Genomic DNA, 22,558 nt, shown 5'->3' on the forward strand with positions numbered 1-22,558 from the left:
GAGAGATGTGTTGAAATAGAGACACAGAGGCCACAATGGTCTTTTCTTCCTGGAGTCAGTCTTCTTCAGCTTGTTCTGCTCTTGTGCTGAATCTCCTAGCAACAGAGACCCACACCACAACACAGAAAGGTGATCGTGGAGTTGCAGGTACGTCTGGTACAACTCATCGGAACAGCATTTGATTGAGGGACTTTGCATTTTCTAAAATCTGTAACCAGTTTTTCATAGAAAATGATTTAGATGCAGTCAAAGCTAAGACAAAGGAGTTACACCGTGTTTGCTGCTTTTATTTATGGTTACAGCACTGCCCAACATGCCCTGAGGATTTTGCCATCCATCAGTGTTGTCAGTGAAGGTTTCCATTACAGCAGTCACAGACGGCTGAGCAGGAGAGGATAGCCGTGCCGATTGGTGGAGCAACAGACACCAGAGGACAACTGACCAGCAGCAGCTTCTGTAATTATAGAGCTTTTAATGGTGAGAGAACATGACAAGGTGGAAAACTTGGGGAGAGAGTCACATGATCAGGGTTCAGAGCCTGATATAAGTTCACCTATTATAGAGGCAGGCCGGGTGAACTTCCCTCCTCAGCTCAGACGTCCCCCTGAGACAGGCCTCACTGCAGACCAGCCACCCGCTCTATATTACCAGACCTCCTATGACTCCTGGGACAAGCTACAGTTTGGGTAAGTGTCAGGGAAGGTGACAGCTGATGTACCGTAGTTCCTCACGTTTACTGTTTGCAGGTCCTTCGTCTTTCGGTGTCACTTCCTGTCACAACCGCAAAAACTTGCAAGCAAAACACATTTTCTTAGCTCCGCAGCAGTATCTGTCATACAGATAGTCAGGCTGTTCTCATCAACACCTGCAGCGAGACATTTGGAGCCCTTTTATTGTTTGAGACCCGCAGAGACCAGCTGACCACCAGTTATTTTAGAACAATGAATGGCAGTGGAAGGGAAGTGTTAGAAATACAAACAAAGCTTCCGTAACATCTGCAGTTTTGAGACTGAAAACAGGAAATGACAGTGAACTGAACCGATCCACTGAGAGTGAAAACTTTGACTTTGATAAAATGTTAACAGACTCCTGTTATGTTACATGTTGTTTGGTTTGATGTCTCAAACCAACATTACCAGCCTCACATCCAATTTAATCGTTGGGAGTCTTTGTCAAACGCCATGAACAAACCCAGAGAGAGCAGCTTCCATCAGCTGAGGAGTCTCCCACAAACACAGCCCACGGAGGAGAAGGCAGGTGAAACGACAGTAGAAAGTTTTGGAAGTGTCACAGACATCAATAGCCCTGTCTTTACTTGTCTTCATGAAGTTGACACTTCAGTCAGAATACCAGAGATTGTTTGCGCCGCCTCATCTCACGCCGGCAGGTAACACTGCAGATTTATACGCAATTTTTAAAATCATAAACAATTATGTCAAAATTACATTAAAAAAAATCGTAACATCTTTTATTCTATTGTTTTTTTCATGTGACACCCTTTCACACGTGGTGAACCTATAGCTTTCCAAAGACATGCGACCGTGGGCCCAAAAGGACAAACTGGTTTCATCGAGGGAGAAGACCTTCAACTCAACACATTTCAGGAGAAAAAAAGCTGCACGGTTTGTATGAAATAGCGGTTGTTTTTCAAATAATTAGATGTCAAGCTACTTCAGTTTTGTTTTCTGATATTCAGGTTCAGCCTCGTCTGACTCACAACTCGGTGATGAAAAGTGACTTTATACCACCATCACTTCTTCAGGTGGAGCCACAATATTCACTTTGACCTTTCCTCTGCGTTGGAGAAACAGGACCCAGATGTAATTCTCTTTCGCATCATGTGTAAGGTTAAAGTTTCTTTGTGTGCTTGAGTCTGAGGGTACCGAAGTGAGTCTGCACAGGCGTTGTTCACCAGAGACAGGATACACTCGAGGTACCTCAGCTCCTCTGTCCTGCCCGGTGAGTACAGATTCCCTCCCATCCTGCTGGACACTGTCATCGTCACATAATAACTGATCTCCTCTTTTACAAGACATCCCTTCTGCCAGCACCAAAGAGAGAGAAGAATGCACCAATTAATACTATAATTGGGAGAAAGGTTTCTTTTTTATTTCATTTCCTTTAGTAAAACATAAGCATGTGTTTGGAGGAGCTGTCCAGGTTAAATGTGTGCTGTGTTTTCAGGAGCCTTCTGGGTTTCTTCTCAATGCTGCGAGCAACCAAGTTTTCCCAAATGCACCTTTTGATTATTCGCACTTCACTTCCCATTACCACGGCAGGTAATTGTACTTGGTATTTTTAGATAAGCAATGAAGTGAAACTTACCCTCAAAAGTGTTATTTGAATTTCAAATGTTCACTATTAGGTTTCTATAACTAAAAAAAAAATGTTTTTAACCCTTGAATGACTCCTTGTGACTCTAGAATTAAGATTAATTAATTCATTGATGCTATTGAATACCGACTACTAACAATAGCAAATCTGTTCAAAATGGCCATTTACAAATTCCCCAAAACTCTGTCCTGTATAATCCAATTCTCCTGTATCAAACTCTATACAAACACTTTGATATGAGCGAACAAAATAAAAAATTAGAAGACTTTCAGATGGTGCAGTGGTTAGCATTGTTGCCTCACACTAAGAAGGTTCTGGGCTCAAGCCCTGGCTGATGGCTCTGTTGACTCCGCCTACGCTCCCTATTGGCTAGTTGCAGTCAGAACACTCTTTTAAACTGCTCTACTCTGGCTACATTTGTTGCTTCCTCTGTCAGCTGCTTTTCAGCCCACCTCCGCCCGAGCTCCTCTGTTAATGCATATCCGCAATTAATCAATATTATGACTGTTACTCATGCTGTTCTGCTCTGTCTTGCTGGGGGTCTTTGCTGCTGCTCCCCCTGCTTTAGCCTTCCACGATGGCTGATGAGGGGCAGGAGGGTGAGCTCTTCCTGCCTCAGGCTTTCCACGCATGGGTGTAAAAGAGCAGTGAGTCCCAGAACAGAACCAAACATAACTTAAGCAACAGAATAAAGATTATTCTGAAGTGGTTCTGAATGAAGTGAAGTTTTGAACAGTTCTGCTGTCGTTAGTAGCTTCAATATACAGAAATATCTGGCTGAAATCTAGAGTCAACTCAAGAAGTCATGCGGGGGGAAAAGGCTATTATTGAGCTGACTGTGAGTAAGTGAGCGGAAAGTAACATTTTCAGGGTAAAGTAGTGCTTTAAGCTGACAACTATCCTTAAAAATCCAGCTTCTGTCTTCCTGCCGGATGTGGGGAGTTGAGACGTTCTGCTTCAGGCATCATTAGTTCCAAAATGACCAGCAGCTCTAATCGTCGTGACACGGATAGGTACACGTTACACAATCCCAACATGCTTACCTTGTGTTTCCTTTCCTGTGATTCACATATCTCCCTTTTTCTTTGTCACAGGTTCATCTGTCAGTGAGTCACACACCTGCAAGGCTACTCCTCACACCAAGAATCAAATTGGCTCCATTTTAAAATAGTCAAAATAGACTTCAAATGAGTCCAGCCAAAGACAAAGTATAGGATGTGATGCATCACCTCGCTGAAGCTGACATACAGAGAAAGAGAGAAGTGTAAACCACTGAGCAAAAATAATTAGACCCAGGCTGAGTGTGGCACCAATTCCCAAGGACGTCTGCAGTGTGTCACTGTTTTGCCACCCACAGCTGAGGGAAGAGGAAGAGAGCGCGGACCGAGGAGGCTCCTGTTTCCCCCAGCGTCATCGACTGGAACCGAGCGAGGGGCCAACTCTCAGAACCTGCAGCACTTCGATAAAATCAACATAAGTCAAACACACACACACAAGTTTGCCCTGTCAAAACAAGAGATACATAAAACCTCAATGAATGCCTGCAAGGCTTTCATGTCGTCATCAAAGCATAAATGGAAGATCATGTTCGATGAGCTGGTGAAAGCAAAGGGTTCAAAACAACAACAACAAATGTGAACAACTTGGGCTCAGAGAAGCTGTGAGGAGCTTTTAAACGGTTTTAAAACAATTCACAGCAAATTTCAACACATGTAAGTCAATCATGGAAATAATCTGTCATACACATAATAAATAACTGGCAACAATGTGATTATCAGTTCATCCTTTAATTCAATTGTAGGGCAAATAATAAAATTCCAGCTTCTCCAATGTAAAGATTTGATCTATCTATCTATCTATCTATCTATCTATCTATCTATCTATCTATATATATCTATATCTCTATATATATATATATATATATATATATATATATATATATATATATATATAATATAATATAATATAATATAATGGAATGCTTTTTTCCACTCTGTTCAGCCCAAACAAACCAATATTCCATAAATTACATAAAGAATCATGAATCATAAAAAGTAAATACCTCCACATGTATGTAAATGTCGGTTTTACGCGGGCAGATCAGCACATGTAACATTTTAGAAATTCAAGTAAAGCAATCATCAGATTGAGTCTGTGCTGCCACAAGAGTCGAGACAGGCTGCCACACGAGTACGTAGCACCATGAATATTTCAGCGCAGGAGGATAAATATTTCACTCTTTCAATGAGATGTGAAAAAAAGATGCAGAGAAGGAAGGGAGGGGATTGGATTACACTCCAGCCCCGCATGAATAATGACTGCAGAGATGAGAGGAGAACAAGCGCCGGACCTGCTTGGTGTTAGGAGACAGGTAGAAAAGGTGGAGTCACAAAGGTGGAGACGAAGGGAGGCGTACAGAGGTCAGGCTGGGGTTCAGGGGGAAGCTGGTGTTTATTTCAGGTGAATCAAAGTCTCCAGCTTGTTGTTTGTCAGACTCTTTCATGTTTGGAGCATCTCTATGGACTTGCCTTTTATGGTGAGGTACCCCAGCTATTCATCCCTCCATTAATCCAGCTGTTTCTCTGTCTCTCTCTCTCTCTCTCTCTCTCTTTCTTGGCACTGACTGCTTACACGACTCTGACAAGGGAAGGGGGTTGTGTTTAGCAGGTCATAAATATTTTGTAAATCTTAATCCAATACACACATTTACATGCGGGCTCGGTTTATAAAAATAGCAATACGCCCAGTCGAGGTGCACTGGCAGGCAAATAAAACAGACACTTTCCATGATGTGTGAAAATACTATGACGAGTCAGCCCAGCACGCAGTAGCTGGTGGTTTGACTGGTTCCCAATGAAGACATAGATCCCCATAAATGAATGACAATGACTTCATCAGCTGAGTTACAGTTTAATAATGGAAGACCTGCTGTCCCGTGTGCTCAGACTACAGCCCCACACACACCTGCTCTGATTTGCAGCTGACTGAGATGTCACAGGTGCTGTTGGTTCTTAAAGCAATACTCCAACCAAAAAGTGTATCATAAAGTATTCACAATTATGTACTTTGAGATTGCAAAGATGTTTTTTTCCGCCTCTTTGTGGCTCCAGAATGAATCACAGCCACGTTACTTTAGTTTGAAGCTGAGCTAACCAGAAGTGTTCAAATTAGTTTGTTTGTTCCTCAAGTCAAAGTGCTTGTTGATGACTGAACAGAGGACTGGATAAAGATGTGGATTGTACCAGACTATGCACTTGAGCTTTTCTGACTGGACATTTTTGGACTTTTTTGCTTTCATTTGCAGTTGGCAGCAAAGGGCGCCATTAGCTCTAAGCTAAATATACACGGCTAGACCTTTCTGCAGTCTGGAGACACAAAGAAAGGAAGCAACAGTGAAAAATTACTTGAATGACAAAATGCACTTTTTGGGTGACGTATCGCTTTAGCCATATTGTATTAATATCATAATGCCCATCTTAATCAATTTCACAGTTCAAACAAATCAGCAACAAAAAATTTGAAAACTTGCATCAGAATCTTTCTGAAGATGCAGAAGTCTTCAGTCTGGGAGTTTTTCATGCCCCTTCATCCTGCCTCCCCCTGTCCTCCAGCTCCTCTGCCTCCTCATACTCATAGTCCAGCTGAGCCCTCTCATACTCCAGCTCCTCTCCCTCATACTCAAAGCCCTCTCCCTCATATATCAGCTCCTCTGTCTCGTACTCAACAGCCTCCTCCTCATATTCAAGCTCAGCACCATCATACTCTGTGACTGGCAGCTCCTCCTTGGTTAGGAGCTCATCCTCCATCATGTCGGCATCCTCCATGTTCATCTCAGCTTCACTTGTTCCTCGGTTGGAGTTGGAGCTGCTGTTCTTCAGGATGCCGTGAATGACCGGCTCCTCTTCGGCCAGAGCTAACTCTTCTGCTTCCTTCTCAGCTGCTTTTCGCCATCTCTCCTTACGAGCCTCACGCTCCTCCAAGAACTCTGCAGCACCTTCCCCAACCAATAGCACCTCCTCACCCACTTTAGGAGGTTCTTTGACTGGATTGTGGTCGTAGGAGAAGAGGCGAAGGGCTTTGATACGTTTCAGGCTGGGAAATTCTGCTATCTTGTTGCGGTCAAGGTCAAGAATCTCTAAACCCTCCATGCTCAGCAGGACTTTAGGGAAGGTTTGAAAGCGGTTCCCGTAGAGCCATAATCCCCTCAGTGACTCCATGCGGCTGAGGTCAGGAGGCAGCGTCTTCAGCCGGTTGTCCCCAATTTGAAGGGATTTGAGATTGGGCAGGTCGTACAGCTCTCGAGGAAATCTCTGGAAGTAGTTGCTCTCCACCCACAGGCAGCGCAGATTTCTCAGGTTCTTCAGCTCAGGTGGGAGGCTCATCAGCCGGTTGCTTCCCAGGTAGAGGCGAGTGAGGTTGCTGAGCTGGCAGACTTCCAGAGGAACGTCCTCTATCTTGTTGAAGTCGAGGGCGAGAATCCGAAGACCTTGCAGCTGGGAGATGGTGTCCGGCAGCGTGCGCAGGCTGTTGCCACAAACATAAAGCTTCTCCAGATGCATCAGTCCACAAACACGAGCAGGTAACCGCTTAAATTTACGATAACTCAAGTCCAAAACGGGATCTCCACTCTCAAACAACTCCTCCACCCCTAAAGGAAGCTCTTCCTCCACCTCTTCCTCTTTTTCTTTCTTTTTCACTGTGATTTCTGCTTCCTCACCATCCTTCTCCTCTTCGTCTTCTCCGTCACCCTTCCTGGAGGAGTTGCCCATGCTGTGGCCCGCCACCCCTGACTCCTGTGTGAGTCAGGACAGAGTCATTTGATGGGGTAGCGTCTATGACAAGTTGAACGGGGGGCTGCTTTTTTGTGGTTGAACCCACCAGCTGCATAAAGCATCATGGTCAGGCCGATTAACAGTCGCCCTGCCAGCAGGTTGTCAGGTGTCTCTCAGTCTCTTGATCAACACCTTGATCTGAATTAATCCGACAAGAAGTGGAGAAATAGAAATGATAGTAGTAATAATAATAGTAGTAGTAGTAGTAGTAGTAGTAGTAGTAGTAGTAGTAGTAGTAGTAGTGCTGCTGGCAGTTGAGTTCAATAATGCAGAGCTGAATTTTGAGCTGAAATTCTTGCCGTTCTTACCCTTAATTTCCTCTCCTCTTTGACATCCTCAGGAAGATCTCACCGTTTAGAAGTCACCTGATCACGTGATCAAGCTTCTTCGACAAGGCAGGTAGAGAAAAAGAAAAAAAAGTATCACTTTAGGACGTTAAATAGTCAGAACTTCCCCTCTTCGTGACGGGTCTGGTTGGACGAACACAGAGTGCGCAGCTCAGTGACCTGGCCGCCGGCAAAGAAAAACACTAAATGGAAGTCTGTCCAATAGTTACCGCAGCGGCTCCCCATTAGAGGCCGAAGTCGTCCGGGGTTGCAATCCGCAATTCAGACAGAAATTGAACATTTTGGAGGGAGAGCAAAGCTGACTGGCTTGCTGACGCGTCTCCTGATGTTGGCTGGTTGTCTCCATCAGTGTGAAGGTTTACATTATACTGCTGCGCCCCCCCCCCCACTCCTCCTCCTCCCTCTGAAACAGGAACAGGGGCATCACATCACACGTTCAACTGTGCTCATGTTCCCTTTCAGCTACTTGTTTTAAGACGTTATGTATTTTAAAAATATTGAAAAAAGGTGTATTTTTTAGGTTTTTTTTGAAGGAGAGAACTTTTCACTTCGATGCAAACGTTTTTTATTCAGTTACATACGTTTGTTTGCAGTAGTGCACATACTTGCACACACGTTATCATATGGAAAATTGACTTTCAAGAATAAAAATCATTAGTTTTTTATTTATTTACAACTATAGAATAATTTCTTCATCTAAAGAATATCAGTTTGCATCCAGTGACTTTATTTCAATTGTTAAGAAGGGTTTTTTTTAATTCAGTGAGACATTAATCTTCTCAAATCGGTTAAAAGTTAACAGAACAATATTTATTTCATCCTGCAAGAGGCCAAACTTGATCAATATCTCTGTACAACAAAATAATAACAATATTTATAAATGTCTTGATCCAAAAAAAAACAAACCCTCACTTAAGTTAGGAAACATTCATGAAGATATGAACTCCCCCGCCTGCTGGTATATGGTGCAATCCGTCCCTACACATGCTCTCTGGCAGCTGGATGTCTCTATCCTGTCTGTCCACCTCCTCCTGTGAATGACATCCTCCCTGTGTTTCTGAATTTAAAAATATATATATTTTCGTGAATTTCTAGTCAGTTAAACTGCATCAGTGTGATCAAACATGATGAACATTGTGACTGGAGTGTTTGGAAGGTAGCCTACTGATGGTTTCTTTTGCATGCGAGGATTTACATAATAACGCTGATAAGTGGACTTGGGAGTGATATGAACCGGTGAAAAACCGTTAATCTGTCAAGGCAATGCCAACATGTTATTGGTGTAAAGAAACAAGAAATACTTCTACAGTTTCTTGTGGACTTGAGAATCTCATGTAGTATCATTGCATTTTTTTTTTTTTTTAATCAAAGCAGCAGTGTAAAACTGTAAGTAGTTAGAACCTGAACAGCTCCTGAATCTCACAGGACAATGAAGACTTGGATCTCAAACTTTGCGCTGACAGCTGCCTGCTGGGAGCGGTAGCTTGAATACATTGAATAAGCTCCTTCTTACAGGTCAAACCTCTGTGTTAATAAAAACTGAGAGAGAGATTTGCTAAAGAGCGACTTTGCCAGCCCACAAAATATTTCAAATGAATCATTATCAATGACTGAAATAACCAGATGAGGCAGAAGTTACACTCCGATCTCAGTCTATGTTGCACTTTATTCTGGCCATGCGTTTTTTTTGCTGTTTGGTGTAAAACTGATTTCATTCCTGTTTTGGGGAAAGTTTTCCTCAACCAGCTACAGTTGAAACTAAAATAATTGAAAAGAGTGCAAACCCCTGTGACGCCACAGCCACCCAGTTCTCCAGGCCTTCTTACCAAATCTGGGATGGCGCTGTTCATTTCCTGTTGCCACCAGGTGGTGCTCTAACTGATCTGCCCTAAAATGGGACGGTTTCTTGGCCGTGAAAATAAGTTTGATATCTTTTGCATAATCCTGCTTTCAGACAAATACTGAAATCTGAAGGCATCTATAATAATAATAATAATAATAATAATAATAATAATAATAAACACCAATCACTTTACAAATGAGATGATGAATATTCATATAACACTGACAGATGAATAAACAGGTTGAATGTAGGTCTTACAATTGAGCTGCAATAACAATTTTAGATGCAGTAACTTTCTATTTAACACAGTGCCTTTATGTTGCTGTATTGCTACGCTCTCTGTGACGTAAAGGCAGTAACATATTCAGGGCAGTAAAAGCCCTGGACCTCCACAGACAGTCACTCCAGCACTGGTTTACATCAAAGACTGCCGACTTCAGCATTACCAAATTTTTATAGACCAATTAAAAAGCTGTGATGACAGTCTTTGTGTGACTTTCAGCTATGACACAGAGCAGACGCAAAAAATAAACTATAAAATGCTGACATCCTTCACTGGCATGTCCTAATGAGACTGAAACCAATGTGGGATTTAGTTGGATAAAATCTATTTGAGTTAAATAGTTTATGAGCTTATCTGGACTGATTGTTATATTCATGATCTGCAAAGACTCATCTGATAAATGTGGCGGAGCTGAAACTCTTACAAAATGCCTGTAATGAAGAACAAGGAGCTCTGACATTAACTAACTTCATCCAGTGAAGGAGCATTCAGATTGTCTCATAGTTTACCCTCTCACAACCACAAATACAGCATTCTAGAATACAGAACCCGTTTTGGATCTCAAACAAAAATGATTATAGAAATGATAAATAATAAATTTGGTTTTGAAATTGTCAAATACACATCTTACATTAGGTTTTCACTTTTCAGAGGATGAAACACAAAATATGTGACATTATAGAGATTAGATGATGTATCCACACATGAATGAATGAATGAAGTTAAATTTAAATGATGCATGAAGTAGAGACCTGAATCCCATAATGCAAAATTAAATGTAATACAAATATAAGACCCCATTTGTGCCCTTGAGTAACTTTTACTGTTTATCATTTTTGGCATTTTGCTAGTAAAGTCGGGTCATGGTTCTAAAAATGTGAATGCAGGACACTTTTGTATTTCTATCTTGTGCAATTACATTTTTATATACTTAGATATCCATTGCAAAGAATATTCACTTGTACATTACTAGAATTTTTATGTATCCACTGTAATTTTTTTACCAGATGGAGAAATTAAACTACATCTCATCAACTTTTGTCAAATTAATAAATCATGTGTAATGATGCCAATGCACAGTATGAAAATTAATTACTGATCTGAAAAATAATTAAAAACTCTCAGCCACTTCGAAAGCAGAACAGTTGAAGCATAAATAATTTTTTTCTGTCTGAACTGTGACGGGGTGAGAAGATAAATGGCGAGTAAAGAATAAGCCTAAACGTACAAAGTTACTCGCCACGTGTAAGCGTATCAAATAACAGAAAATAGCGTGTAAACAGTGAGTTTTGTTAGTTATGATTGTGAAGAAAAGCCAGGAGAAGCTGGCTGGGGTCAGATGTACGGCGCCTCTGTCAGCCTGATGAGCTGTGGTAGAAGAAGCGGACAAACAGGGTGACAGGCCGGACGCTGCTTGAGGATAATCCTGTCTGATATGCTGAGGAGCAAAAGAGCTGATTTGCAATTTTGGCATCTCATTGAAACGACCCTGAAATGACACAATGGACTGTAAGCAGCAGACAGACAAGAGACTTGGGAGGGGGGCAAAGTGATGTGACTGTTGAGGTGAATGCTGATGAAGAACTGCATGACCGAGCCAGTTTGGGGAAACAAGAAGGAGAAGAGAAACAAACAATTAAAACAAGACAAATGTAGATGTGTACTTTTATATTTAATCAAGGAGAAATAATCAAATCTGAAAGATAACATCTAGGATATACTGTATTATGTGTGTGTGAATATATATATGTATATATATGTATATATATATATATATGTATATATATGTATGTATGTGTATATATATATATATATATATATATATATATATATATATATATATATATATATATATATATTTATTTGCAACACAGCTCAGGGTTATCTGAGGACGGGAAGGTGTCTGATCAAAGGAGCTCATGTGCCCTGTCTGCTGGTAAAGATGGGTACTGCAACATGGGATGCTCGTTAGATGATGACGTTCCATCCCATGAACTCCCTGTTTTCAGGTGTGACTATAACACTAAGGAAGGGAAGTGTGAGACAATCAATTTATATTATACTTATGTATTATACTTACAGCATATATACTTGTTCATGAATTACGTCTGTAAGTAGACCAGGTTGGGATAAGTGTTCGTTTTCACAAATATGGGATATCTGAATTAATTAAGAAAATCTTACAAACCAGGTGTGTTTGAAAAAACTCATTTCAAATCCTTTGAATGCCATCTATTCTTCTCTCTCTTTGAAAATTCCTGTTGTTCGTTGGCTAGGCACCAAGATTCCATATCACAGTGTCTGCTGAATACTTTTAGACCAGGATCACCTCCAAAAATGTTTATGATGTCACAAATCCTGCTCCTAGGCCCGCCTCTTCGAATCAGAATTTCATTGAGCACAGAGAACATTTACAATTTCACCGCTGAATATGGAAACAGCTTCCGGAGTCTGGCTCTGCACGTCCCTCATTCTCAGTCAAACATTTGTCTGCAGGAATCGGATGGAAAACAAAACGTTTGGATGAGTGGTTCTCATTATGTCGCGGTACTGTGACGGGGTCGGGTCAGAATGCCTGAGATCAAAATTAGAATCATTGGGTTGACCGTTAGGATGACAGACTGAGATGGTCGCTTTGATGCTTTGTGACATCATCACACAACTCATGGCTCCGCCCCTCAAACCGCAGGGACAACAGGAGTACTTATAACTGTAAATCACTTTAAATGATCAAAGTTATAATTCAACAAACAAACAAACACGCACACAGCTACATTCATTAATTTTCATACATTTCACCTATATTCATATTCACATACACTGAATATATACATTTATATAAATGTTTTACACCTTTAGACAGAAAGAACTGATAGATAGATGGATAGATAGATAGACAGATAGATAGACAGATAGACAGATAGATAGATGGATAGATAGACAGATGGATAGATGACTCTTTCCGTCTGACCGCGCAGACAACGCTGATCTTCAGATGGGCTGATGATCGGGCCAATTGCGCACCAGCCAGCGGTCCAGGATTTACTGTACGCCGATTGGCCCAGAACCCCTCGAATGATCGGCCCGGAATTTGTACTGAATGAGAGTGTGAATGAGTCAGTGAACATATTAAGGGGACAGACCGAGGCTGTATCTAGGCTGTTTACTATTTAAAATGGATCTGCGCGGAGAAAAGACGGTGTGCCGGTGTGGTAATGTGGCAGTTGCCCGCGGAGAGTAGCCAAAATCCGGATCCTGTAAGTGTGAAATATTTCTCTCTGCATGCTGCGGGCCTGTAGACAGCAAAGCCTGCCAGCCGTCATCCGCGTTGAAGGTTGAAACCATCAGGAAACAATCGATGCACTGACAGAGGTTTAACACAATGATAATAATAATGTGATCTGAGTCCTATTTTTTACGTATTTACGATCTAATATGACGAGCTGATGACTTCGTCCGACTGCGCTGCTGTACAAGCGACAAAAACGCACTATCCGGCTAAATATAGATCATTTTCCAGGATGCTTCCAAGGATGTGGACTGGGTTTTCACAGATTCGGTAGCTTATTAAAGGGAAACAGTGCAAACTATGTTAAAAGCCACCTGCTTCGCCGATAGCCTTGTAAATGTCGGATTTCATCATGAATTATTAGTGAGCACTGTGCCACTGCTCTTTGTCCTGCTTCACTTGTGTAGCAACCAGCTGGGTGGTGCGAGTACAGAGAGCAACAGGTGATGAAGTTCCTCCAAAGAGTGCAGCCATGGTGTCTGACTGTCCTAGGAGTGTGAAGCCCTGACATTTTTACCCTCAGGTGTCGACCTTAGTGCTGCCTGGTCCTCTGGTGTGTGTGTGAGTGGAAGGAAGGACTGAGGCCAGAGACAGGGAGGATGGGTGGTGGGGGCCAGCTCACAGAGCCAGGAGAGCTGGCCAGCGGGAGAGCTGCTGGGGTTTACACCTGGGAGGAGGTACAGCGCCACTCCAGCAGGAACGACCAGTGGTTGGTCATTGATCGCAGGGTTTACAACATCACACAGTGGGCCAAGAGGCACCCAGGGGGATTCCGGGTCATCCACCATTACGCTGGAGAGGATGCAACTGTAAACACACTCTATAAACATTAACAGCATTTCCTGAAGTCTTTACAGCTTTTGGATGATTTGATTTCATGCTGCTAACACGATTTCTCATTGTGTTTCTTAGGATGCATTCACTGCTTTTCATCCTGATAAAAAGTTTGTGCAAAAGTTTCTGAAGCCCCTGCTGATCGGAGAGTTGGCAGCTACTGAGCCCAGCCAGGACCGGGATAAAAATGTGAGACCCATCTCAGATTTATAGGAAGTAAACAACACGCACACACTCAGAAACATTTGAGGTGCTGAGAATAATTTTAATTTTACCACCACTCTCACTTTTCTCTGCTTCATTTTGTCATCAAGACAAGTAATGAAGGTTCCTGTTTGACTGAAACATTGACGACTAAATAAAGCAGATAAAAAAATCAAGTCCAGGAACATCCGCCTCAGATTTGCACATATCTTGTTTCTCCCTCTCCCCGTGCTGCAGCGCATTCATTTTCCTTCAACCTCATGAGCATGCAGCTATACCTTTTGCAGGACTGTGTCTCTGTTTCCAGGCTGCAATCATACAGGATTTCCAAACATTACGTGCGCATGCAGAGCGTGAAGGTCTGTTTCGAGCACAGCCGCTGTTCTTCTGTGCCCACCTGGGTCACATCTTGCTGCTGGAGGCTGTCGCTTGGCTGATAGTCTGGCTCTGGGGGACAAGCTGGACACTGACGCTGCTGTGCTCTGTCCTTCTGGCCACTGCTCAGGTGACACTTCATTATGTCTAATAAACAGCAAGTCACTAGCTGCAGCACACACACACAGGCACACACACACACACACACACACACACACACACACACACACACACACACACACACCCTAAAATCCTCATTTGTCTTCATTTCCAGTCCCAGGCTGGATGGTTGCAGCATGATTTTGGTCACTTGTCTGTCTTCAAGAAGTCCACATGGAATCACATTTTACACAAATTTCTCATCGGCCACTTGAAGGTATTTAATATTCTTGTTAGATTTGATATCAGGTGTCAACTGACTCCTAAAAAGCCTGACAACTTTTGGGAAATACACTTGTTTGCCATCATCCACAGAGCTAGACAGGAAGATAATTACCCCTCTTTCCTCTCTGTGTGCTGTAGTGTGTTCAAATCCAGTTAGCTTAGCGCAACGAATGGCAGTGAATGGCAGTAAGTGTTAGCATATAGTACCTACCTAAGGTGTCGGTTTGTCCAGCAGTAATCATCCACGTCCTGGTCCACGATGTCAAGAAATGTTTTGTCTACCCAAGGTTTTAGGTGATACGTTTCATTTGTATATCCAGTCAAGAAAGTAGTTCCAGCTTTGTATCTGATTCTAAAATTGCAATTTAATAATTATGAGAACATATTATTAATTTTCTGCGGCACGGTGGTGCAGTGGTTAGCACAGCAAGAAGGTTCTAGGTTCGAGTCCCGGCTCCAGCACGGGATCTTTCTGTATGGAGTCTGCATGTTCTCTCTGTTCCTGTGTGGGTTCTCTCTGGTACTCCAGCTTCCTCCCACAGTCCAAAGACATCAAGAGAGGACGAGGCTGATTGATACTCTAAATTGACTGTAGGTGTGACTGTGAGTGTGAATGGTTGTCTGTCTCTATGTGTTGGTCCTGTGATGGACTGGTGACCTGTCCAGGGTGAACCCCGCCTCTCACCTGAAAACTGCTGGGATAGCCCCCTCCCAACTGCGACCCTTAACAGGATAAGTGGAAGAAAATGGATGAATTAAAATGTTCATTTCTTATCAAATATTATGTACATCCATAGTTGTATCAATGCAGGCAAAGAAAGTTTTTGAGATAAGTTTATGTGATTACTTGTGCTGGAGGTATATTAACACTTCCCATCCAACAGTATTCGTTGTGCTAAGCTAACTAGCTGTTAGCCACTCTCTTTGGGTCTGTAGTACTCTAGGGCACTGGTTCTCAAATGGGGGTACGTGTACCCCTGGGGGTACATGGAGGTACTCCAGGGGATATGTGAAGCTTTACAAAAATATATATTTTTAAAAAAGCAGTAATCCTAATAATAATTAAGTCTTGAGAAATAATTATATTAGAAAAAGTTTGATAAAATATAAATGTATGTTCATACACTGAATTTTATATTCAGTATTCAATTTTAATATCCTTAAAAAAACAAACTCTCCCAAAACCAAGTCAGTTTGACCCACTGATCCAGCATCATGCGTCAATAACCTGCCGTTGCCATAACGACGCACTGTAACGATGGAGATGTGGCTAAAGCGCAGCAGCGATGCGGCTGAAAATACAGAGAAACTAGTGAAAAAGAAGGCGAAACCAGAGCTGACGAAGTACTGGAAGTAAGCACCCAAGGAACTGTGTTTTTTTTTGTGGGGAGCAATTAGCCAACACTAGCAAATCATTGCTATTAGTTGTTTAACCTCAATAAATCAGACACTGATGGCACAGCACTGTACCTCTTTATTTTCTACCAAAAATGTTTTGCGCGTGTCAGGGTGTACTTGACAAAAAAATATTTTAAAGGGGGTTCATCACTGAAAAAAGTTTGAGAACCACAGCTCTAGGGTACCTATCATGGGGAGAATAGCTAATAGAAACATTCGCTTGCTCTTTTAATGAACTCAATTTGAAATATTCTTTCTTCAGGGAGCCTCTGCTAACTGGTGGAATCATCGCCATTTCCAGCATCATGCTAAACCCAACATCTTCAGTAAGGACCCGGACGTCAACATGTTGCGCGTCTTTGTCGTTGGAACCACTCAGCCAGTGGAGGCAAGCGCTGTAAAGCTGACATCTTAGATTCCACTGAACGAATCTCCAGCATGTTCCAGCCTGTCACCATAACTCTGTCTTCCTCTCTGTCGCAGTATGGCACCAAAAAGATCAAACGCATGCCCTACAATCGCCAACACCAGTACTTCTTCCTCAGTATGTTTTTAAGAGTCATTCAAAAAGAATGAAACAATGACAACTTTTCAGGAATAATTAATATCTCCCTCTTTCAGTTGGACCCCCGCTGCTTATTCCAGTTTATTTCCACATTCAGATAATGCACGTCATGATTTCACGCCGTGACTGGGTGGTAAGATGCTACACTGTTGTTTGATGTCGCTTCTCTGTTTGAAATATTCCACCGCTATGCCACCAGGCTAGTGACTCTGACCATAATGGCCTGTTCAAGAAATCCAAGTGCACTCACATTACAGATGTAAGCAAACAACACATGGAGAGAGAGTCCATCATGCTGACCTGTTTTTCTTGTGAAGGATATGGCCTGGTCCTTGTCCTACTACCTTCGATACTTCTATTGTTATACACCCCTTTATGGTCTATTTGGCTCCATGGTGCTCATCAGCTTTGTCAGGTAAATATCAGGTAATTGTCTTTTTACTCAATAAGAAATCTAAATCTTTCTAAAAGGACATGCTGCTCTTATAATTAAGAAGGGATGCGCTGATAAATAAGTGTGTGAGAGCTTTACCATAGGAGCAGTTTTACATCTTTATTGCATACTTTCCCTGAAATCTACACTAAAACCATCTGGACAGACCCTTGTGTAATTACTAACTCTGAGCTCATCCTTTCTGTAAGTATCAAGTGTTGTGTTCATTATATGGTTTCGGTGAATCTATTCCTCATTTCTGCTGCAGTGTAACGGCACCGTCATTTGTGAGCATTCCATATTCGCCTTAAACACACAAATTGAAAACAACTTGTATTTTTTTGTTTTGTGGATAACTCCAAATTTTGGAACGCTGTTTGTAGATGGTTTGAACCTCCACGTGAGGTTTGGTGCAAATAAATCTTTCCCTCAGTGAGTTATATCCACTCATGGCGACATTTCCCGAGTCCTCTTGATGCTAAACAGGGAGGATGGACCTATTGAAGTTTTCCTCTAAATCCAAGTGTGATGTGTGCAATTCTTTGGGTGTGCTGTTATTGACTAATTCACTTCCCTGGAAGTCCTTGTTTCTTCTTATCCCACGGGTGTGTCTGCACTACTCAGTATTAGTACTGCTTGTAGAAACAAGCCTAGATACACTCAGTTACACCGTGGCTACTAAATTGGCACATCTGTCACAGAAATAGAGATTTTATCATTTGTGTTAATGTGTGTATGAACATGGGCCCTCAACATGTGTCCAGTCTCAGCGCAATATCAGTGCAATGTACCCAGTGTACCTGCTACCTGATGTGTTAAGTGGGAGGCAAACTGAACAGAGTTTGAAATACAAGTGTCATGTAGAGCAAAATTATGGGACTGTTTTTGCACAACAGCTCCATGATCATCTTTATAGTTGTACTATGGAGAATGGCGTCTCTTTCATTTCCGCTCTGCAGCCCAACACCTGCGTTGACACACTGCAACTTGATTTGCGCAGGAATGATCACCAGTGAGGCCCAGTGAGGGTGTAACATTTAACACCACTAGACTAGAGAGCTCAGGATGTCCCCTCGGAACTAAAAGTTTCATTGTTGAATCAAGTTTCCGTCCCTCTCTGTTCCGGTCTTGTAACAAAATCTGTCTTTTCTTCAAATAATGATAGAGGTGAGGTACGCTCTGTAGTCACTAGAGCATAAACCAGTTAATGAACACCAGTGTCCTGGAACTAGCTTTTTTTTTTTTTTTTTTGGGCAGCAGAGGCCGGTGTTGCTCTGCAAAAGCCATATTTAGTTGCTATAAATGGAGGACATTAGTTTCTACTAATGAGCTTGTATGGAAGTGATATCAACGTGTTGTTCATGGCCTAAGATAACATTCCCTGACTGTGTGCTTGTGACTGACAGGTTTCTGGAGAGCCACTGGTTCGTGTGGGTGACTCAGATGAATCATCTTCCGATGGATATCGACCACGAGAAGCACCAGGACTGGCTCACCATGCAGGTACCCGGTTCATAACGGATCCTTCTGTGACTTCCACATTCATATGCTGCCTCAGCTCATCAAGTCTCATCTTCTGCTTTTAGTTACAGGCCACCTGCAACATTGAGAAGTCTCACTTCAACGACTGGTTCAGTGGGCACCTTAACTTTCAAATCGAACACCAGTAAGTCAGAACTCAGACGAGCATCGTGGGGCTAAAGGTCGTGGGATAAAGGGACCTAGTGAAAAGTTAATTTCATGTTCAGTTAGGAGCAATCATTCTAGATACAAGTGTTTAGTGGCCATTAGGCACCTCAGCTCCTGCAGCACAATTAGCATCGAGTCAAAAACAAGCAATTAGTTTGATAAGTGAGTCCTCTCAGATAAATCTAGAGGCAAAATTCATTAGACACGAATACATTTTCAACACTTCAGCAAAGTTAGACCTGCAAGTGGACCAGGTATTACAAACACATTACATCAGCGTTGTTCAAGCTATCTCTGTCTACTGGAGATATCCAAAGACAAAGGAGAATGTTTGAAATACACAAGATATCTCAAATATTTGCAAATATAAAAAACTTCAGTGAGGAGCAGGAACATGAATGATAAACATGCTGTATAAAATCTGTGGTAGGCCCAAGATTCAGACATGATAGGCACTGGACAACTGCAAAATGGCCCTAATATATAGTTGGTAGAATCAAACTATGCCAGTGGCCTATACCTGCAGACACACACACAGAAAATGGTTCAGTCCAAACAGGAACTTAAGTGTTCTGTGGTACTGGTTGCACACAGTTTCAGGTGAAACAACCATGAGATTGCTGATCCATCAACATACTTAACTACAATTTAAAAAAAAAACCAAAAACCTTCAGACATGTTGGTTATATATGTTTAACAGAAACCATATTTTTCTCTGCCCAAGTCTGTTTCCCACAATGCCGCGCCACAACTACCACCGGGTGGCGCCGATGGTCCGTGCACTGTGTGAAAAATATGGTATTCCTTACCAGGTGAAGACACTGTGGCAAGGCCTTGTTGATGTTGTCAGGTGAGTGTAATAGTAATAGTCCTGTCGAGATAAGGAACACAAGCCGGCAGACACTGCTGACATCTAACAAGGATGTGCAGTTTCCTGAACTCAGGAATGACACGTTATGTTGTGATAAATTGTGTAATTGCTGACAAGATGAGTGTCATTCCTGTGGCACAGAGTGAGGCCTCTTACCTGAGAGCTCCGGCAGCCTATTGATTTGGCCTACTAATGGTTTATATTCTCTTCTTTTTTTTCCAGGTCTCTGAAAACCTCAGGGGACCTCTGGCTTGATGCATATCTTCATAAATGATTGATTGTTTTATTTCTTGCTCCATGTAATTGAATGAGGTCTTTATTATCTGCATCAATATTTGATTGTTTGGTTCTATATTACAATTGACGGTGTGGGAATGATCTTTTGTCCTGTTACTGTTATACTTTGAAGTCTTTTCTGAGTCAGTGCAGGATTTTTATAGTGCTTGCAGAGTTTTTCTATATAACTTTAAAGTACATGGTGTTTATATTCACAGTAAAGATACAGCAATCATGTTAAAGTTGCTAACATTTAGCCCGATCAATTCAGTTCAATCACTGTAAATAATGACACATTCCTTCTGTAATTGTGAAAATGGTGACTTGTTTACAGAAGCTATAATTCATATTTTCAGTATAACAATGTATCAAATGATGATGTCTAACGTCAGAGGTGACAATCATTGTGATTAACCTGCAGAGGATAATCTCCCACTTCTGAAGCTCTCTCAGCTTTACAGTGAGTTCCAGATTGTTGTGTAGCTGCCGGCCTGCAGCCTTCGGCCTTTTATTTTACTCTCAGCACTGCCATAATGCTGTCTTAGGCATTTTTTTTTAAAGAAACTAAGATTTGTCAATAGAGTGGTGCAGGAATGAGCCCTAAAACCTGGAAATAAGTTAGCATCAGTATCCCTCGTCCAAAGTCTGCAGATTTATGGTAAATTGCCTAAAAATGATACATGTGGTTAACATATTCTTAAGGTATTTAATGTTTGTAATTAATTACTGAATAACTAATAACTAACTTTCTGTAGCTTTTATACTAAATAAGATAACAGATGTCGAAGGGGACATTTAGTTGTGGTGATATTGATGAAGTCACGTGTCTGTTGTGTAGTTCTTTCATAGCCTAACTGCATCTACACATAAAAATTCTCAATGTGATCTTCTACTTCTTCTTAAACAAAACGCGTGTCCCATCAACTGCAGGTTTGGTCGAGGGACCCCGTGGCGATGCTACGATCCAGGTTGACCACCCACCAAAAAAAGCCATTCCTGCAGAACTCTATTTGCAGATGCACAGTACTTGCAGGCCACGCCTACTACGACACACCCTCTTCAAAGAGAGACCATCTTGCACAATAATAGCTTTACAGTGGATCAGCACTGTGGTAAAAGTGTGTTTAGGTGTTGGCACTAAGAGCAAGTAATTAGATATTGGCCGTTGGCATAAAAATACTGTATAGGTGTCATGAAAACTCACCTAAAAAGAAACCAAAAAATATGTATACGTCGCCCTCTGGTGGCTGGAGTATAGGTAGTAATAATACTTCACCCAACTGGGCCAAACTAAATTACACACCAAATCCTTTTTTGTAGAGTTGGTTACTGTCACTTTAGGTAGTAATGCTGATGTAAATTCAAGTTCTTCTTCTTTTAAATTTTGTTTTAGTGAGTTATTTTATGCTTTAAAAGGGGGTTTGTCACATGATAATTGACAGCTGCTCTGAGTGATGGTTGTCACAGAGGCACCTGGGGAGTTCAGACCTTAGTCCTGTTCTTTGCTCACTATCATGGTCGAATTAAGTCACCAGCACAAGATGGTATTTGTGATATTTAGATTTTTCAAAATTCAGTTAAGTTTCATTTTTTGCAAAATGGAGTTTATTTGGAGATAATTTGTTCAAACATCAAATATTCTCCTTGGTTAAGATGCTAAAACAGGTTTGGTAGGTTTAGAGAAAGCTAGTGGTTTGGGTTAAAATGCACATTTGTGTCAGGTTTGGGGTTTGGAGCTACTGCTTCCTTCAGATCGGAAAACATTCCTCCATCCATCCATCCATCCATTTTCTATTACTTATCCTGTTAAGGGTCACGGGGGGGAGGGGGCTGGAGCCTATCCCTGCAGCCTTCAGGCAAGAGCCGTGGTTCACCCTGGATGGGTCACCAGTCCATCTCAGGGCCAACACATAGAGACAGACAACCATTCACACTCACAGTCACACCTACGGTCAATTTAGAGTATCAATCAGCCTCGTCCCCTCTTGATGTCTTTGGAAGGAAGCTGGAGTACCAGAGAGAACCCACACAGGAACAGGGAGAACATGCAGACTCACACACAGAAAGAGCTGGGACTTGAACCCGGAACCTTATTGCTGTGAGGCGACAGTGCTAACCACTGCACCACTGTGCCGCCCTGAAACATTCCTCATGGAAGTTAAAACAAGTTTGTTAAGGTTATAGTACGAGAGCACCCTTCTCACTAAGACAGGCTAGCACGGTGATAACGAAGGAGCCCCCAGTCTCTTGCGGTGTGTTTTGTCACCAGTAATTACACCCTTCTGAAAAACTAGCAACTTGTGAACTTTTAGCAGCTATAGGTGTTTCTCTCAGGAGTTGATAGAGACCAAAAACAGACCCAAAGGAGAGTGAATATTTGACAAAAACCATGACATAATGTCACTCTGAAATTGCTGGATGTTTAAATATGTGATGTTTGTTGTCAGAACCTTTTTTTTTCCCCTTTTGTGTGATACAGTTTGAATAAAACATGACAATTACGCTGACAAATCCTGCGTAATATTGTTTACTGTTTAAGATGTTCTGCATATTTTCCTCTACTTTGATCTTCTGAAATAAATCTATGTTGCCTCTTTCTGT

The 22,558-nt window shown here is 41.8% G+C and overlaps 3 protein-coding genes across 6 annotated transcripts; 2 read left to right on the forward strand and 1 right to left on the reverse strand.

Moving 5' to 3' along the window:
- saxo4 (stabilizer of axonemal microtubules 4) lies at window positions 1-4,071 on the forward strand. 2 transcript variants are annotated; one of them, XM_086207816.1, is made up of 11 exons: window positions 1-147; window positions 303-477; window positions 563-686; window positions 1,140-1,387; window positions 1,522-1,622; window positions 1,697-1,762; window positions 1,873-1,959; window positions 2,033-2,098; window positions 2,185-2,279; window positions 3,249-3,347; window positions 3,429-4,071. In XM_086207816.1, the coding sequence occupies exons 4-11, from the start codon at window positions 1,324-1,326 to the stop codon at window positions 3,442-3,444; spliced, it is 594 nt and encodes a 197-aa protein (XP_086063942.1). In that variant the 5' UTR covers window positions 1-147; window positions 303-477; window positions 563-686; window positions 1,140-1,323; the 3' UTR covers window positions 3,445-4,071. The 2 variants fall into 2 exon arrangements, with proteins under 2 accessions (XP_086063942.1, XP_086063941.1); XM_086207815.1 differs by having other exon boundaries at window positions 563-1,387; window positions 1,522-1,762.
- A 259-nt stretch (window positions 4,072-4,330) lies between these two features.
- lrrc10b (leucine rich repeat containing 10B) lies at window positions 4,331-7,198 on the reverse strand. The gene has a single exon (XM_086207817.1). It carries the CDS (start codon window positions 7,101-7,103, stop codon window positions 5,910-5,912), a length of 1,194 nt encoding a protein of 397 aa, XP_086063943.1. The 5' UTR covers window positions 7,104-7,198; the 3' UTR covers window positions 4,331-5,909.
- A 5,171-nt stretch (window positions 7,199-12,369) lies between these two features.
- On the forward strand, window positions 12,370-22,545 carry fads2 (fatty acid desaturase 2). 3 transcript variants are annotated; one of them, XM_086209175.1, is made up of 14 exons: window positions 12,370-12,896; window positions 13,336-13,371; window positions 13,452-13,737; window positions 13,841-13,951; window positions 14,274-14,471; window positions 14,616-14,717; window positions 16,386-16,520; window positions 16,607-16,667; window positions 16,745-16,821; window positions 17,006-17,103; window positions 18,528-18,624; window positions 18,708-18,787; window positions 19,535-19,660; window positions 19,904-22,545. In XM_086209175.1, exons 3-14 carry the CDS (start codon window positions 13,528-13,530, stop codon window positions 19,953-19,955), a joined length of 1,347 nt encoding a protein of 448 aa, XP_086065301.1. In that variant the 5' UTR covers window positions 12,370-12,896; window positions 13,336-13,371; window positions 13,452-13,527; the 3' UTR covers window positions 19,956-22,545. The 3 variants fall into 3 exon arrangements, with proteins under 3 accessions (XP_086065301.1, XP_086065300.1, XP_086065302.1); XM_086209174.1 differs by lacking the exon at window positions 13,336-13,371; XM_086209176.1 differs by lacking the exon at window positions 13,336-13,371 and having other exon boundaries at window positions 12,371-12,896; window positions 16,386-16,511.
- Window positions 22,546-22,558: the final 13 nt, after the last annotated feature.

This window comes from Aulostomus chinensis, chromosome 7 (assembly GCF_037954235.1).
Source record: "Aulostomus chinensis isolate RoL2024-O1b breed Wild chromosome 7, RoL_Achi_v1.0, whole genome shotgun sequence".
Taxonomy (NCBI): Eukaryota; Metazoa; Chordata; class Actinopteri; order Syngnathiformes; family Aulostomidae; genus Aulostomus; species Aulostomus chinensis.

Excerpts from the sequence above, each read along its gene's own strand:
- saxo4 (XM_086207815.1), top strand. The coding sequence starts at position 1,095 with ATGTTACATGTTGTTTGGTTTGATGTCTCAAACCAACATTACCAGCCT. Across the intron at positions 1,388-1,521 it reads GCCTCATCTCACGCCGGCAG|CTTTCCAAAGACATGCGACC; the intron begins GTAACACTGCAG and ends GTGAACCTATAG. Across the intron at positions 2,280-3,248 it reads ACTTCCCATTACCACGGCAG|CTTCTGTCTTCCTGCCGGAT; the intron begins GTAATTGTACTT and ends TTAAAAATCCAG.
- lrrc10b (XM_086207817.1), bottom strand. The coding sequence starts at position 7,103 with ATGGGCAACTCCTCCAGGAAGGGTGACGGAGAAGACGAAGAGGAGAAG.
- fads2 (XM_086209175.1), top strand. The coding sequence starts at position 13,528 with ATGGGTGGTGGGGGCCAGCTCACAGAGCCAGGAGAGCTGGCCAGCGGG. Across the intron at positions 14,472-14,615 it reads TCCTTCTGGCCACTGCTCAG|TCCCAGGCTGGATGGTTGCA; the intron begins GTGACACTTCAT and ends CTTCATTTCCAG. Across the intron at positions 16,521-16,606 it reads AGCCAGTGGAGGCAAGCGCT|TATGGCACCAAAAAGATCAA; the intron begins GTAAAGCTGACA and ends TCTCTGTCGCAG.